The sequence below is a fragment of the Balaenoptera borealis genome (assembly GCF_965194805.1).
Source record: "Balaenoptera borealis genome assembly, chromosome: 7".
Taxonomy (NCBI): Eukaryota; Metazoa; Chordata; class Mammalia; order Artiodactyla; family Balaenopteridae; genus Balaenoptera; species Balaenoptera borealis.
Window position 1 is genome coordinate 62047728 of NC_138864.1, and position 18903 is coordinate 62066630.

The window sequence follows — 18903 nt, forward strand, 5'->3', positions numbered from 1 at the left end:
CTGGTTTTCACTTCTCCAAATATCTGACCCAAACCTAAGCACATGACATATATAATAACCCCCGTATGCCCAGTCCCTGCTGCAGCCGAGCATGTCTGTTGACAGGCCTCTGGGAAAGCCATGCTTCCCCCCTATTTTGCTTACTCTATTATTGCCCTGAATGCACCCACCTCAAATTTTGACTGACTATACCTCAGGAATCAAACTAAGTTCCATATTTTCCTTGAAATTTTCCTTGATAATAATGTTTGCCATTTTCTAAACACTTTCTAGACTTTTATTCCACACCAAAGGAAAGACTGAAATGCTGTCCAGCAGTGTCACATCTGCATGCTAACGTTGTCTACACTGTTAGACTACAATCTCATCCAGCTCCGGGTCCAGTATACACATTTTTCTTCTAATAACCCTGAATCTTGATGGAGTGCTGAGTTTAGAGGAGGTCCTCGATAATTCACCTTCATGACTGGTAACACTGTTCTTCTTACTGCTAAATAGTGAATTTTAACTGCATGATTTAAATTTTTTAAAAAATCATCCTGTAATACTCAAATCTGCATCAAATATACAAGTGTAAACAAATGCTTAAAGATAAAAAAAAATCCATTTTAGCACCCCTTTTTTATTCAGAACCTGTGGCTTCTTGATATAATACTATTTGCCATTATGTAGATAGAATGTTAGGCTCTTAGAACTGGGTTTTATCTCCTTTTGTAAATCTAACCACTTAAAAAATAGAAAAATCCTAAGAAAGCAGTATAAACTACCTTCTAACATTGGGCAACCATTTCCCCTGGGCTTTATAATTCAATCAGCCGGGCTGAATGTCATCATTGCTTCTCTCCTCCTCCTCTTGCTTACATTCTCTGATTGTTAAGATTGCACTGTTTATACCTGTTCATTTCTGCCATGAACATATTTTCTTGACATGGAAAATCTGTATTTAAACCATGTTGTCATTTGCGCCGGTTGCGGTAAAATACCCGCGGTCAGGCAGGACTCACAGGGTAGGAGGAGGATGATACATGTCATTTGAGCTTCGCAAACGAAAGCTTATACGATGACTATTGATTATTGACTTTTGGTATCATGTAGGGTTCCTACTTCTTTTAAAAGAGTAACTCCTTATTTCTATTCCCGTCTTGCCCCTAGGTTCTTCATGACCATTTTTTTTTCTTTTTTTTTTTTAGATTCCATATTATATGTGTTAGCATACGGTAGTTGTTTTTCTCTTTCTGACTTCCCTCTGTATGACAGAATAAAGACGGAGACCTACTAGAGAATGGACTTGAGGACACGGGGAGGGGGAAGGGTAAGCTGGGACAAAATGAGAGAGTGGCATGGACATATATACACTACCAAATGTAAAATAGATAGCTAGTGGGAAGCAGCCGCATAGCACAGGGAGATCAGCTTGGTGCTTTGTGACCAGCTGGGGGGGTGGGATAGGGAGGGTGGGAGGGAGGGAGACACAAGAGAGAGGAGATATGGGGATATATGTGTACATATAGCTGATTCACTTTGTTATACAGCAGAAACTAACACACCATTGTAAAGCTATTATACTCCAATAGAGATGTTAAAAAATAAAAAATAAAGTGAGGCAAATACCCCCCCAAAAAAATAAAAAAATAATAACTCCTAACAATAATGTTTAAAGGTTTCCGATGCCTTTAAAATAGAAAGGTTCATGCTTTGGCCAATGCCAACATTAAGGCAGCACCCTGAAATGGCAAAATGTTAGAGAGAAAAAATGTATATAAACCAGCGAATGTTCCTCTAAATCTGGTCACTTCATTTTTCTGTAGGAAAATGAATTATTTCTTTTTGACTCCAAATTCTTATGAAAAATTTTTTTCTATTTTTCTCCCTTTTGACTTCTTAGATTACATTGCTTTCTTCTCAATACAATGCCTTCACTCTTTTCTCAACTCCATCCATTAAACACACACACACACACTCATTCACACATTTTCTTTTTCTTCCTAAATTGAGACAGCTGTTTTCAATAAACATAGACCTGGCTCTAAATTAGGTGCTATTGGAAATTGTCATAAACTCTGAAATTATTTCCAAGTGTTTAATTCACTTCCAGGAATAGCTGGTTTATATTTTATGAATTTCCTAGATAAGGGACTGATTCCCTTAACATGAATGGACGTTTCTGTACATGCAATAAAATAACGACCTGAGTATTTTTATGCCTTACTCTTTAAAAATGCAGAGGTAACGGTGAACAAAAATAAAAACACTTTTAAAAAGGTAACGATTTCCTTTCTCTGGGGCTTCATTGGCCATTTCATTTAAGAGTCAGGATTCATCAGTGTTCTAGTTTATTTCTCTTCTTGATGAGGCTTTTTCTGTTTTGCTGATTTGGGATCTGGGTTATCTTTAAGACAATTGTCAGACTCCAGTATCTTATTGACACTGAGAAGGACTCAACTGTGCTGTGTCTTTTTCTGTAAAATGTCATGGTGACGAGTTTAAGCAACTTGTTTTTATTGTTGATTACATTCACTTTTTTTTCCTTTTTACAGTTTTATTGAAAAATAACATACATGCAGAAAAGAATAAATATCTTAAGGGTAGAGCTCAATGAGTTTTCCACAAATGAGTACCCTGTGTAGGCACCACCTAATCAAGAAACAGAACATAACCCGTTTTGGGGGAAAGTGCCTTTTAAATTCTATTATATGGTTTCTATTTTGTTGATATTTGCTCTTTTTTAGAAAAGAGGCTTTATGCAGAAGTTTTAGTTTCACAGCAAAAATGAGGTTCACTATTAATCTTGATAAATAGTCCTGGGAACTATAAGCATTTTCTCATTGGCTTTCACATTTTATATTTTGTCCTCAAGTATGTCTCTGAGCAGTATGTGATAAATGCACTAGACCTGCTATACACATTGTAGAATGATCAGTATTTTCCAACATGGTGTCCTCTGGTTTGACACTCCTGGTTACAAATAATCTCATGATGTTGATGGACATCCAACTATATTTAGCAGCTGCCAGATTCCAGTCTTCATAAAAGTATAAGGTACCTTGCACATTATTAGTTAATACAGGCTTCTTGGGGAGGAGAATTATTTTGCACTGCGTCTCCCTGTTTCACTGATGATGATATGGTTACTGACCTCCTTGTAGACCCTGCTATATGCCTATGTTCTTGCGAGACTGCCTTGCAGCTGCCTAGACAAAGCTCAGGAATATGGACCCCATGACAATCAAACTGGACAATGCCATGCTGGTTTTATTTAGCTCTGCAGAGAGCAGTATTTCATAGGACCATTTGCTGGTCCCTATGCTCTGAAACCCTCAAACCTCAATACGAAGAGTTTCCCTTTACACACACATTCTGTTCGGCTTATCAACTGTGTGATTCTACCCGAGTCCTCAGTTCCTTTTTTTCTCCCCCCACCTGGGAAACTAGCCTAAATGCCAAAAATCTGTCATTAAATTCATTTTATCTTTGTTATCCTTTCTTACGTCTGGTAACCCTCAAGTAACTGTATAGAGAGGTTAGTCATCCCCTATCATATCAGTTGCAGATTGTTAGAAACGCATGGTATGGAGGCATGGAGGAGGCTGAGGCCCTCAGCTTATGTACCTGTGGTCAGTGCCCTGCATCTCTGTCCTTCAGAGTCGCATGTAAAGCTTCACTAACTGCAGTCAAGAGTGAAAATCAGTACTTTCTCAATGTGTACACACAGAATTTTTTTCTTACATCTCTCTATTTGTAGAGGCTTCGTAGAGCCTTGCATTGTCAGTTTTAAATAGGTGGTACAGGATCAAAAAGCAGAAGCTTTTTCTCTGTGACACCACATTACAAAAGAGTCTTCAGACACACAGCCTGTCTTTGGGTTTGGGTTCAGTTTTCATAATGACTGGTATATTCGTTTCCTAGGGCTGCCATAATAAAATACCACAAAATAAGAAAAGAAATTTATTCTCTCATAGTTCTGGAGGCTAGAAACCCGAGATAAAGATGTCAGCAGGGTCAGGCTCCCTCTGAAGGCTGTAAGCAAGAATCCTCCCTCGCCTCTTCCTGATTCTGTTAGTGGCCCGCGATCCTTGGTTTCCCTTGGCCTGTGGCTCCATCACCATATCTCTGCCTCCATTGTCACATGGCTTTCTTCCCTTCATATATGTCTCCTTATGTCCAGATTTCTCTCTTCTTATAAGGACACCAGTCATTGGATTAGGACCCAACCTAATTCAGTATAACTTCAACTGAACTTGAACACGTCTACAAAGATATTTCCAAATGAGTTCATATTCACAGGTACTAGGATTTAGGAAATCAATTGGGGAAAGACCAATTTAATCTACAACACTTGGTAATCTATTTGTTTAAATCCAAAATTTCAGGGCCATGATTTATTCTAAGAAAATTAAGTCCAATAAATTAATATATTTAAACCAGTCACTGATTTTCTTTCAAGGAAACTATGCATTTGCATTTGCCAAATGAGTGTCTGTTAATTTATTCCTATTTTGCATGTGACTTCAACTGCTTCTTTATCTTCAATACCTCCTCCTCATGACAAAGATCAGCAATGCCTGATAAGATTAAACCACTTTTTAAAAAGGGGTTTACATGCCACGGAGAAGCAGAACTGCTAATTATTGATGAATGTGTAAAGATACTTTTATTTCATGTAATGTGGCCTAGTGTGAGTTAATTACTGTGCAAGTAGCCTTAACTCCAAGGCAGGACGTGATAGATGTTTTAGATTCAGGGACAACAGAAATACCCCTTCAACAGTGGTGAGGTATACTATCGCTAACAGCAGATCAACCCCATTAGACGCCTATGGTTGGTTGTTAATTAACTGTTACAAAGGTAGGTTTGTTGCGGAAATTAATGTAATCATGACATAAACGGAGTGGATTTTGGTTCAAAACTGAAAAATGAAGCAGCTCCTTTTTGGTTTTGAACAAGACATTTTATTAATATGTATCATTGTTCTAAAGTATGGATATTTCATATTAAACTGATAGGGAGTAGGGGGCAGATATACCCCTAGATGCCTTTAAACAACTACTACTTTAGCAATTCTGTACGGTTCCAATAAGAATTATCGTCTCAATTTTTTAAAAAATCAGTATTTAATGTACTATAACACCTTAATTTAAACTTGTGACAAGGTTGATAAAAATATCAGCTTAGACTCTTACATGTAGAAAAGGAAATAATATGTTACATGATTATACACATACTTAATGTAGAGCTGATAAATATAATATAAAGATAAATTTTTATAATCATAATCGTCTTCTTATATTTATATCCTGCTCCTACTGAGATGAATCTCTGGTTACATTTACATATTGAGTTAGAAAGTTAAAACTAATGATGGGATCAATTATGCCCCATACTGAGCTGTGCACTTTGGAATGACTTTGAGAAAACAGGAGGGTCAAAAAAAAAAAAAGCATCCACAGTGCATAGTAGTTTCAAGATTATGCTAGCAGGTAAGCAAAGGAAGGACTGTAATGGGCAGTAATGTGTGTTTGTCAAAGAAATCAGGCTTTTTGGTAGAAACCCTAAAGCACATTTCTAATATAAACATTTCTGAGAATTGGAAAATATATAGGCTGGGTCACGGAAGTTGCTAAACAGTTTATTTAAGGTAGAATATATATAAGGGCAAATGTAATATGAATCCCTTTATGATCCTGTTGGTTTGTTCTTGTAGTTCTTTAAATATATTTGCTGTATCTTGGGCGAAATATAATCTGCTTCATGTTTGCTGTTGCCATGCAAAATTTGATAGCGTCCTCTTTCTCCTTTCCTAGCTGCATAATAAATGTGCTTCTCATCTGAAACCTGAATGTGACTGCGGACCTTTGAAGGACCATATTTTACCACCTACAACAATTTGTCCAGTGGTACTGGTGAGTTTTTCCTTCTCATCATTCTGCTGTAACTTGGGGTGTCTGTGACTAACTGGTACACTCTACCACTCAATGCTTCCAGAGATCATTTTTCCATTGATCAAGGCAGAACTCAATAGACCTAAAATACCTCATGGCTTCAGAAGACACCCCTTTGCCCATTATATTTCCTTTATCGTTCATGGCACAATAAACGTCTTAGTAAGGTATGCTGTAACTGAAGCTGACTCAGGTTTTATCACTTAGTCATGCTGTAGTTACCAGAAATTGTATGGGCAGAACACTTCCACATTTTACATGTTTTATAGATCTGGCTTCCCAGAATAATGAAGTTATGCTTATGGACAATTTTGCTGGAGATGCACATTATGTATCTGCAGTCGGGAGGTCTTTCACCTAAGTCAGAGGCTACTTAGTATGAGAACACACACCTTGAAGAGAGCTATGCACTGCCATTAGGTGTATTTTATCTTTTATTAGTGAACAATAAATTTACCTGCAAAATAATTCCTTGATTTAATAAATATACAAGGGAAAAATGTGTGAGGTAATCCTGAAAAGAACAAATCTTGATAGAAAGAGAAGCAGCTATTCAAAGATAATACTCATGTTACATTTCAAAATCCAAATTGTTTCTAAAGTGAAACAGTTATTTTACAAAACAAACTATCATATCTATAACGCAGTTCTCATTTTTTTAAAACAACATTGAAGTTAACTAGCTGGAACTTCAGTTTGATATAATAAAAATACAACAAGTAAGAAATGTTAGACAAATACTTTTCTAAAGGTCAACTTAGAAATTAATCAAATTACTCAATTTGCACCCACTTATGATTCATTTTGTAATTATCTGTAAAATGCTGGTTGTATTTAAATTCCTTTATTTAAAAAAATTAAAACTCTCTTCTCAAACTGCAAATATAAAGCAGAAGTAAATACCTCCATGGGGCTGAGGAGAGCAGTAACTAATTCTAAATTTCCTTTCTTCATGTAAGATTTCTTATACATCCTGTAGCATGTAAGATTAATTAAAAATAATGAGAGCCATATTAAAATACACTTTAGACGAATTTTGGTATTATGTTCTTTTGTAGTGTTTTCTTAAAGAGAAAGAACTTATAAAATTTTTATATATTTGCATTCTCTTTAAGAAGTGTAGTAATTTTACTGGTTTAGATGCATCCTTGAGCTCAGATTTTAACTATAAGAAGAAATCTATTATGTCATTCTGTTATCCAGCTATCTGGGTATAAAGCCCTATTCAATTCAATGAGACTACTTCTTTGGCCTACTTATATCAACCTCTGGTCTTATAAGTTCAAACACGAGATACATTCTTTTATTATTCCATCCTTTCTTTCTTTGAGAGAATCAAAGGTAAAGAACATGGGTTAAATGAATAGTCTTGTCTCTAACAATCTTGCAAACTCTTTCATTGCTTTGGTAGATACTTTTGATTCTGAAGATTTAGTTTCACTCATTAAATCTTCCTACAGTATTTATCATGATTTGTATTTCGACTTTTGTTACATTATCATTTCCTTGGTACTATATACTCTGAAGTATTAGGCACTGTTAACCACCTCATCTTTCATGAGTGTCTACCTTACTTTGACACCCATTATACCATAGTCTCCTTACTCTTCTTCTGTTTCTCTGGATACTTCCTTTTAATATCTTTCCTAGCTTTCAAGATTTCAACCTGCCTCATGTTGGCTCATCCGTACGCCCTGCCCTCACATGCCACAGCTTTCTGCTCTTAACATTTTTCCCAGCGGGATCTTGTTTGTTTATTTATTTATTTCATTACTGTATTAATTTATATTAAGTTCATCCTCCTCTTCTGAATCTCAAGTGCTGCAACCTGGAGGTTCCATGTTGTTTACATGCCTGATATGTTATCATTATTATAAGTAATCACAGTAACTTATTTACTGAGCACATATACTATACCAGCTACTATGCTAAATATACTAATCCATTCAAAAAGTATTTATTGAATGTCTAGTATGTACCCAATAGTTTTAACAGTAGAAGGAAAAACAGTAAAAACCCAAATCAAATCTTTGCCTTCATAGAGTCTTCATTCCAGTGGAGTGAAATAGGCAATAAACAAAGCAATAAGTACAGTATTTAGTACCTGGTTATATTAAATTACTGGTGGTATGTAAAGCTTAAAGGACAAAATTAAAGTAGGAAAAGAAGAGAAGAAATGCTGGAACTACAATTATAAAAGAAGTAGTTAAGAGTTCACCAAAGAAATAATTGAATAACGAGTTGAGGAATGTGAGGGAGTCATCGATGTGGCTCTCTGGGGACAGAACTTTGTAGACAGAGGAGTCACCAAAGAAGGACAAGCAAAGACTCAGAGGCAGGAGAAGCCTGACATGTCTGAAGTGCATCAAAGAAATTAGTGACTGGGTTTCATTCTGCAAGGGGAATACTAGTAGAGAAGGTGAAATATGTCTTAAGATTTTCATATGTATAGGACAATTTAGGCTATTCTAAGGTTTTTAGCTTTTCTTGTAAAAGAAGTTGGAAGCCATTAGAGGCTTTTGGCCAAAAGAGAGAGTGATCTGACTTACATGTTTAAAAGAACAATCAATCTAACTAGTGTGTTCAGGGGGTAACAATGGAAAAAAGATATGACACTTAGATTTTCTTAGAAAAGTAGGAAGGTGGGTCATTGCTAAGAGCAAAGATGGTATGAGAGTTTTGAGGATCAGGAATAAGTTACACACGAGTCACCTGGGGGAGTGGGAGCTATGTGGATCATGAAATACCATATGATTGCCAGGGAATAATGAAAAGTCTCTTCCTGTTAATAACTGTGGATTTAGAACAAGATCAGTAAGCTTTGATGGGTATATTTCTCTGGTCATATTCAGTCATATTTCTCCAGTTACATTCTAGGCCCAGGAGTAGAATAGGCATGGGCCAGCCTTAATGAGACTGTGTTTTGCCCAATATGATGAAATGAGAGAGAAGCAAAGGAGTTGAGAGTATGAGCAAGGGAGTAATTATAGGGATTGGCCATGGAATTTAAGCTGGGAAACAAGGAAGTAAGGACATGAAGAGTGAAGTACAGTAAGGGATGTTAGGAAAATATATTGTGGATTACAATGAAATCAAAGATTGTTGGAATCAAGGTTATTGGTGTCAGGTTACAAGAATGAGTGAGGTAACAAACAATTGAGATTATGAAGGGTTTGCAGTTATTGGTAATGATTTGTATGAATTAATTTAATAATCACAGCGGCACCATAAGGTAAATATTGTAACTATCTCTATTTTACCTATGAGGAAACTGAGAAACAGATAAGTAATTTTCTATGTCACATGGCTATGAAGTGACAATTCAGGACTGGAATCCAAGAACGATCATTCCAGAGCTTATACCCTGAGCTCATCATTTCTACCCTTTCTCCAAATCCCGATATAGGCCTTCTCCTATTTGCCTTATCTAGAACCTTCATTCCCCAACTTTCCCAAGCCAGAAACCTAAGAATTATAATTGGTGCCTCATCTTGAATATCAAATTAATCATTAGACAACCTATTCTGATGTTCTTACTTCTTTCTCTTTTCTTCAGCCCAACTGTAACTGTCTCATATGTCACCCAAAAATTGTTCTCCAGAATTCTCCTAGTACTAATAGTATAATCTCTGAACTTCCTCTTTTCTTTGCATTCTCGATACTACTCCCTGGATCCACTTTCAAAAATACAATAAAATATTTTCCTTCTTAAATATTTAAAGTATTTTAAAGCAATGCCAAACTCTCCAGCATGGTAAACAAGGCTCTTTAACTGGATCAACCCGCCTAATCCCTCACACACCACCTTACACACTAGAATCAAGTATTTGAACTGCTTGTAATTCTCTAAGTACACCTGCTCTTTGAAGTCCTTGTGGTTTTGCACATGTCAATAAATTAACCTAAATCACTTTACCTTGCTGCCTTGCTAAGTAGAAATTAAAGTTTACTTTCCAATCATGGAATAAGTACATTGACTCTTAAACTCATTAACTGTTTAAATACTAAAACTTTAAACAAATTAATAAAGTTGTTCTGCACACAAAATTGCTTAATATGCTACAACTGATGGGCTCGGAGGCTTTTCAATTTGTGAACTCTCATTAACTTCCCAGGAATGATTTCACACTGTATCACCTGCTGTAAATTTTTAAAATTTCATTGAAAGAAAATCGTTAGTCCTCACAAATAATATGAGTTTTTCATGATCATGTTCTCTAAGAAGAGCAGGTGAGTTTCAAACTCAATTATTGCAAAGTGGTCATCAATATCATTTCTAGCTCATTCTAGAAAATATGAAATGAAGAACTTAAGACATAAGATTTTATTGAAGTTTTTTATCCCTTGCTTTTGACCCTGTGGTCAGGAATTGGTTATTCAATGAGCAATATAAACTCATTAAAGATCCCTTTTGCTGGTTGAAGCATTTTAATGACACACTTCAGGGTCGAGGTCCATAGCAGCAGCCTTCTTATATTTTAGAACATCTCTTCAGGTATTATTTTTATTTATTTATTGTTTAAAATTTCTGTACCTCTCTTTTTCAGCCCTCAATCCCTCCTCAACACTTATTAACTTTAAGTTAATGATTCAATACGTACGTGCTCACCTGTTATGAAGATTAGCAAGGTCAGCATCTTCTTTGCACTGATGACATGCTTTTATAAGCATGCACTAAAATAGGATTCCACAAATAATTAAATAGGATTCCACAAATAATTTGTCTCGATGGTGCTTATAGCCATAAAAATGGATTAAAACCAACTACTCTGAAATTAAAATAGAAATATAATCAGTGACTCCATACATCAAATATAATCACGAATTTCTGGAGTTGCATTTGGCTTCTAGTATATTTTGAGAATACTATCACAAAAAGCTTCATTGCTTAAAATCTATCAAGATTCTTTGTGACCATGTTTAGGTACTTATAATGCTTTCTTTGAGAATTTTCCAGCAAAAAATGATTGGAACCACAGTCTATTTACTGCCATATTGAAGATAATTCAGATCTGTTTACAAAGGTATTGCATAGCTCATCCCACCTCCAAACAAGTGGAAAGTGAATCTAATGCAATCAGTCAGGACTCTTGATCAACAACTTAATTTCCAGAAAAGGCCATTAACCTTTACCAATTGATTGTCAAAACAGATGTTCTGCCTTTGATGGACTCCATCAAAAATGCATTCCTGATTCTTGTTTTGGATCACACCCAGAAATCTCTGCTGTCCAATCCCAATCAAATGTCAATGCAAAAAATTGTAACAATTTCATACAAAACATGACCTGATGAGCATGCAGTTTGCCCACTTCTTTGTGTTCCAAGTTTTACCCCTAACTCAAGACAGACTTGGTCCATGTTGTGTTAATCCCTCACAGATTTGCTTTAATTAAATTTGGACTCACCATTATGTCATCAACCTGCCCTGAAAGGCTTTAAAAAAAATTATATGAAATTCCCTCATTGTAACAAAAAAGGTATGTTTTTGGAGATGCCTTCATTACCTAACAGAAGTCCCTCTCTGCTCTGTTTATCATGGTTTGTTATCTTTCGAACCCTATGAGCCTTATTACTATCATGTTTTATCTTCTATCCTTAAGAAGAGTAGAGTTCAATTTATACTGACATTTGAACATGATGATGGGATGTGTGTTTATTTCTGTGTGCTAATCTATAAGTTTATTGTTGTCCTTTTCATAAATTTTTCTTCACTATAAGAAAAATTTAGCCTCATTTAGTACTTTAAAACTATTTTTGTCAGTACATAATTTTTTTAGTTTCCAGAAATCAATGGAATAAGCTAGATAGAGTTCCTCTGATTCTCAGAATCATTTTATAGTGGAAGCTGTATATTTGATCAACTTCTCTAGAGCTATGGTGTAGTCTTACATTCATTATAAATTTTATGTATTTTTTTAATTATCAGGCTAACTGGGTCTCTGTGATTACACATGTTTTTATACTGATTCTTCAATTTGGGTTAAGCTTTTATTCAATTAATTCTGCTACTGTCAACGAATGAATACTTGAGATGTCTCATGAAGAAGTAGCTTTTTAAATTTTATATTTGAACAGCAAAAGCAGATCATCATTAAAATCATTTCTATTATATTTAGCTCTGTGATTTAGTTTTCTATTTATAAAATAATTATTTTACATTATAATTTAAAAGCAAGGTTCTATTCTGTAAATAAGGGGTTAATAATTTTCTACATCAACATATATTAGTAAAGTTGATAAAATACAGGGATCATGTAATGTTGATTACTTTAAACTTGGGTTTTTTACATTTAAGTATCCACTCTTCATATAACTGTTATGACTATGCCTTTAAAGAATTTTTAAGATCATTACTGATAGTCAATGTACATTATTTTTATTTACAATATCTGCAGTGCCAGTTTCCTTCTGTTATTTTCTTCTCTTTCCTTCTTTCTTTCTTTCTTCCTTCCTTTCATTGTATTGGAGCTAAAAATTCAGATAAGAACAGTTCTTTTATTTACTGTAATTTAGAGTCTGTTGGGCAAGACAGTCAGGCAGGTTACATATTATGGTGAAGTAAATATTAACTTACTGAGGCTTTAGTGAAGAGAATCTTCATCTATCCTGAGGGTAATTCAAAGAGTAAATGAAAACTTTCTTGAAGATATGATGCCTGCGCTGAATCTTGAATAAAACAAGGATTTGGCCAGCAAATACAAAGTGAACTTTATATGAATAGTCTCCGAAATAAGAGTACAGAGTGAGATCTTGAAACGGCAAAATGTTTATTAAGTCTTATGAGTAAAGGTGAGGTGTGGAGAGACAGGCAAGAAAAGGTCTGAGATGGTGAAAAGCCTGACCTTTCTTGTCAAGGATTTGGGCTTTATCCAGTATAAATAAGAGACTACCTGATCAGATTTGTGTTTTAGAAAGATAATTCGGCTAGCAGTGTGAATTACAATAAATTTAAAGCAGGGAGCAGAGGAGATATGAGAATATAATCAGTGGGTTGTGAGGCAAGTAATCAGAAAACACCAACAGAGGAAGAAAATGAGGGAAACAGGAGAGAAGATTGTAGCAGAGAGCAGAATATTAGGGTTTGATGTGATTTCAGAATAGATTAGTTCCAGAGGATGGTAAAGTCCATTATGCAGCCGTGGATCTGGGTGGTTCAGCTGGTTGCAGAGAGGAGGGTCACTAGGTGTTAGGAGGTCAAGGAACTCTGGGCATGATCTATTTTATCTTGTCCATAAAACCACCTGGGATAATTACAGGGTCTTAGTGGAAAGGTTCTGTATCACAGTAATGAATAAGAGTAGAGGGGAGAACTATCAGATTCCATGAGTCTCAAATGATAAGAATTTCTACTTTGGGGCTGGAAGAATGATGATTTTAATGCAAAGCCAAGCTAGTCCATAAAAAACAAAACAAAAACAAGCAAACACAAAACGATCAAAAAAATAGAACAAGTAATGTTTGAGAGAATGAGCAACCTCGGAAGTGGTATACGGGTAGTGGCAGTGACTTAGAAAGAAAGAGGATAATTTGTTTATTTTGAGCAAAGTTTCCAGAGACCCCAGTGAAAAGTTTTAGAAATGAAGTATGGAAGATCAATTGAAGAGAAAGAAAGCAGAAGTAAGCATGGGATGGTGAGAGCCAGAAAGGATAGAAGACCAGAAACTTAAGTTTCTAACATGAACTCTAGATTTGTAGGCAAGTTATTTCAAGTGGTTACAGCCTGGTGACAAATGATTTGTGTCCAGAATATAAAGATAATTTATATAAACCAATGATAAGCAACAAACAATCTAATCCAAAAGGGCAAAAGATCTAAAGAAACATTTGAATAAAATATACATATACAAATCACCTATAAACATATGAATATATGCTCACCATCTTTACTAGTCAGTAAAGACTAGTGCATATTTAAATCTCAAGAGATAACACTACACACCCATCAGGATGATTAAGATAATTAAAAATCCTAAATTTGGAAAGGACACGAAGCAATCAGATTGTTCATACTTTGCAAGTGTGAGAGTGAATTGGTTCAACCCAATTATTGCTAGCAGTATACTGTCTGTTTCTGAGTCCTGGCTTTTTCACTAGTTTTATGACATGAAGCAAGTTATTAACATTTTGTCCCTATGCATTCCATTTGGAAAATGGAATTAAGTGAATTAATTCATGAAAATTTCTTAGAACTGTGCCTAAATATAGTAAGTTCTCAGTCGATATCATCTAATATTACTACTATTGTAAGCATTATGTTGAACCAGAAAGTGAATTTTAACCCTTTATTAAAAGAGAACTTTGCATTTATTAAATAAAATTTATAGAAACAATATAAAATGAAAAGGAAAAAAATTTTCAATCTCTAAAACAGTTATATAGGAACCATTATTAATGTATAAATAGAGCCACTATTAAAGCTTACCTCTTGATTTTTAAATGTATATTTTGGCATTTTTGTAATTAAACTTGACATATCATGTGACACCCTATTTTTACATTTAAACTGATATCATTAAGTGCTTATGTATTTCTATATACTATGTAACTTCACTATTAATGGCTGCATAATATCTCATTAGTTGAAGATATTATAATTCAGCTGAAACAGTGTTTATATTTAGCATGTTTGCAATTCCTTATTTTGATCTCATAAGTAACACCTTAGTGAACATCTTTATGAGGAGTGGCTTCCCCAAGTTACTCTCTAATCTATACTGGAAAGTATCATTTTTTCCCAAAATGTACTTATTTGGTTGTTCAAATGAGTCAGATTTCACAGTTGTTTAGTTCTTTCTGTACTATAAACGCATCTCCGAATCAGGAACACAGTGCTTGAAATGAATCCTAAAGCCAAAAGTTAGTTTTACAATAAACTATTAATTATTTAAACATTTAAAAAACTAATTTGGTGGATTATTTTATCTTACTTTTAAACAGACATAATATTATCAGAATATACAGTAAATATAGTGTTCATTGGCAGGAAGTGATATAAAACAAAGAATATGTTCAGCATTGTGCTTCTTTTGGACCAATTGTGGTGTGTTCTTCCTGGAATACTTTCTCTTATTATAATACCCTATATTACCTTAAATTAACCTTTAAGAATGCCAGCAAGACAAATGATAAAACTTGTTAGCTCAGAGAAAGGAAAACAAAACTATTGAGAAAATATAAATTTTAAGCATAGTCTTTAGATCTGATTCAAATGGTTCCAGTTCTACCTCTCTCTCTTCTTTACTGTAACTCTGTAAACTTGGCCAAGTGATGGTGTTGCTGAAGCAGCAATTTATGTATCTCTAGGTATAACACCCTCAGAGAACCATATGTCTACATTAACTTTTCCTCTTCTTCCGATCTTGCTTGCTCTTCCACTATTATAAGAATTCTACTAAATTATGCATTGTAGATATGGTAAGTCTTAAATAGCATAGAGTATGTTAAATCTTTCCTTCGAGCATGTGTTTACTCCTCAGTGATGTCAGGGGCCTGTTAGGGAGTGGAAGTATAGCATGCGTTTCTTTCTCACGGTCCAAGGATTATGGCCTCTTCCTGTCTTATTTTTCACTTACCCCTACCAAGCAACAGTTAATAATGACAACTTCAATACCAAACATCAGCTAATTAAAAGAGGGAGGGAGATATTCGAATTCTCTGTAATTCTGAAAGTTGGATATTGAATTCTCAGTAACCGTATTTCCTGAACTAGTTAGAGAGCTCCCAGAAGTGAGGAGAGCCTGGTGGAGAGGTGTGAACAGTTGGCTAAGGTTGTGACTTGCTGCACTGAGCTTCAGGTTTTATTTAACATCCATTTCAGCTGCTTCACCCTTCTTTTCCATTTACCTCTTTAACCTTAACCACAGTAATTGAAGTCATCTATTTTCTTGAAAATTCTTTATGTATGGTACCATGGGTTTGTGCCTATGCAATTTTCTTTTTTGTCTAAAGAGTGGGATAAAGCACATTGTCAGTGCTCAATAATGTTTCATCAATGTCATTACTTAATATTCATTTAATTAATATTCATTATAGATCAATTCATAATTGTCATCAGAGTAATGATAGGCAAGAAAGAATCTCATTTTTTCCCCATGTTTTGAAACTCTAACTCAGACTCAATTTCATGGTATTATACATAAAGGATACCTGCTTTTTATTTATTTTTTTAAGTATGTAGAATTAAATTCTGAATGTTCTTCTATTTCTTTGCCTATAATTTTCTGCTTCAAAAATCCAGTGAAGGATATATTCAGCACTAGAGAGCGATAACGTTATAAAATATGTGTAGATCCATTTAGGTTGGGCATAGTCTTCCATGTACATATACTTTAAAGGCACATAGTGAAAGAAATCTGAAAACACCCCAGCATCACTAAGTGATGATTCCATCATCTGCATTGTGAGATGAACCATTTATCTGTTACATTGTCTTAATTAATTGGTTTTATTGGTTTATAACCCATCTTTATGCTAACCTAGGCTATATTATATAGAATATGTATACCCATAAGCAGGGTCTAATATAAAAGAAAAAGTTCATATATCATGGTTAATGATACTTTTTACCTAATGAATATGGTAGAATTCTATTTTTAGGACTCTAAGTAGAAGTTTTAGTTTATTTTTTAATAGGGCTAAAAAAATATTCCTACAAGTTTCTGTGATATTTTATGCTTAAAATGTTGCTGTATCCAGAGCAAGTTATAATAATTTTTTAAGGAAACAAACATGTACTTTCTTGGTTTTGTCATGATTTACAGAAGGTCAAAAACAAAAGGCTAATATGACATAAACTGGAAGTTCAGCTAAGTGAAAATCTGATAGAGATCTAAAACATGTAGACACAAATAAGCATTATCAAAAGAAGGATTAAAAATATTCAAAATTTAAAATCTATGAAATAGACTCAAACAAAATAAAGAATATCATATATGTGTCTGATTCAAAAGTGAGGATGCAAGATTATCTATTAGTGAGTTATTCTACAACTTATTACCAACAATTTTCAAGGCAGCTTATGTGAATATACAATAAGCAGCAATATAAAACATAATAAGTTTGTGCCAAAATTAAGTTAGACTTAGAAATTCATATCACGGTATCCTAAAAAGTTGACAGAGGTGCTTTGCAAATTTGTCCCTGAGTTTCTTAGTAGCCTTTGGAAAAGGGGGGAAATATTGGCTTGACAATTGTTTTAAGTTGTGAAGACTCACAACTTAAAAACAAACCATTCACTTAGAGGAACACTTTTTTCTTGTTACTGTTATTACTAAGACCCAAGATTAATTTTTTCCATGTGAAATTGTATTGGTACGGGACTACACTTCAATAATATTGCTATAACTGGTATAGTATTTGTTCCTTTGGTTTTGCTTTTTTATAACAACTGTCATGCAGACTGATGGCTTACGCCCAAAGTGCATTTTAGTGTAAATACGTACCTATTGCCAAAATAAAATAGTAATAATTCTGCAACAAGAAAACAAAGAAACATGCATAGCAGTTAAAAGTTAGAAGGATGTCATACATGAAGATTCATTGCAGCAAGCAGATGAAAATGTTAATAAATTTACATGACCAAGAATACTAAAGAAAACATCTCTTTCACAGTATACTGATTTGAAAGGGACATCTAGAAGGTTAAGAAAATATGTAGAGAAAAAAGTAAAGCCTTATCAGAAACTAAAATGTATCAGTATCTGCATAGGGAAAAATCAGCATTGAGAACAACTGAATCAGTATTTGGAGGAGAAGGTTAAGAAAATCTCCTACAGTGCAAAGGAGAATGACAACAAGGTGGAAAGAGACCTTGCTACCCCTAAACAAAAAAGTAGAAGTATTCTCTTAAGTCTAAGTATATTGAAGAAAATCAAGTTGCACTAAAAAGAACCTACATTTCTTCACATTCACTCATCACTTAATTCAATTTCCATGTAATATTTTTTCCTTGACAAAATGATTCCAAAGTTTGCCTGGAAGAATAAATGTGCACAATGTAAATTCTGAGAAAGAAGAGTAGTGAGAAAAGACCTGTTTTAACAAATCTTAAGAATATGTTTACTAAAGCTACAGTGATCAAAATGATGTAATAGTGGCTCTAGGAGATACAAAGAACTGGTAGAAAGTCTAAAACATATTGAACTCTATGTAATGGTATGGTATATGATGAAGGTCGCATATCAAATCTGGTAAGGGCTAGTGGAGATTAGGGGTGTTGAGATTACTGTATAACCATATGGGAAACTAGATTAAGATAAATTCTGCTTTATACCTATTCCAAAATAAATCAAACATGGATTGAAGATTTAATTTTTGCCTTTAGAAGGCCTTTTTATCTTTCTTCCTAAAAAAGAGAAATAAAAGGTTGACAGCCTTGGTCAATCAAAAATTTCTTTAGAAAATGGTAAAGACCAAACTTTACAAATCAAGATAAACATAAGCATTATAACAAAAAAGCCCTGTTTTATAATATTAATGCAAATAACTAAAAAATAGTTTTAAAACTTAAAGCTTAAAAATATTCAAGACTATCAAACTGAAAAATGAAATAAACTTTTTCCATCCATTTTGGCAAAGATTTTTTAAATGGTAATACTCAGTGTTGGCAAGGATGTACAAAATCGGCTATTCTCATTAAACATTGGTAAGACCAAATGGCCCCAAACTGTCATAAAAACTCCCAAGTATACCTTTGTGTTGGTATTTCTGCTTATACCCCCCAAAGAAAGATTGGGGTTAGTGCAGGGCAAATATCCAGATCTGGTTTCATTACAGTAGAAATAAATGCTTTATATCATTCACATCTTCTAAGTTTTAAATTTTGAGTTCAGTAAAAATGAGTCCCTTCACCACTAGACATTTAAGAATAAATTCTACCTTGCAAAGGTAACCTTTGTGGTTTTAATGATTCCATATGAAATGGTGGTGCTCATGAAGTATTTAGATACATGCTTTCCTCTGTT

At 34.3% G+C, this 18903-nt stretch overlaps 1 protein-coding gene across 3 annotated transcripts in view; it reads left to right on the forward strand.

Annotated features, from left to right (window-relative positions):
• DGKB (diacylglycerol kinase beta) overlaps positions 1-18903 on the forward strand; it is a 943764-nt gene that overhangs the window by 465040 nt on the left and 459821 nt on the right. For all 3 annotated transcript variants that reach the window (XM_082398294.1, XM_082398295.1, XM_082398296.1), the window contains one exon: positions 5802-5900. In XM_082398294.1, coding sequence (XP_082254420.1) covers positions 5802-5900 — 99 coding nt within the window. The remainder of the gene's footprint in view (positions 1-5801; positions 5901-18903) is intronic.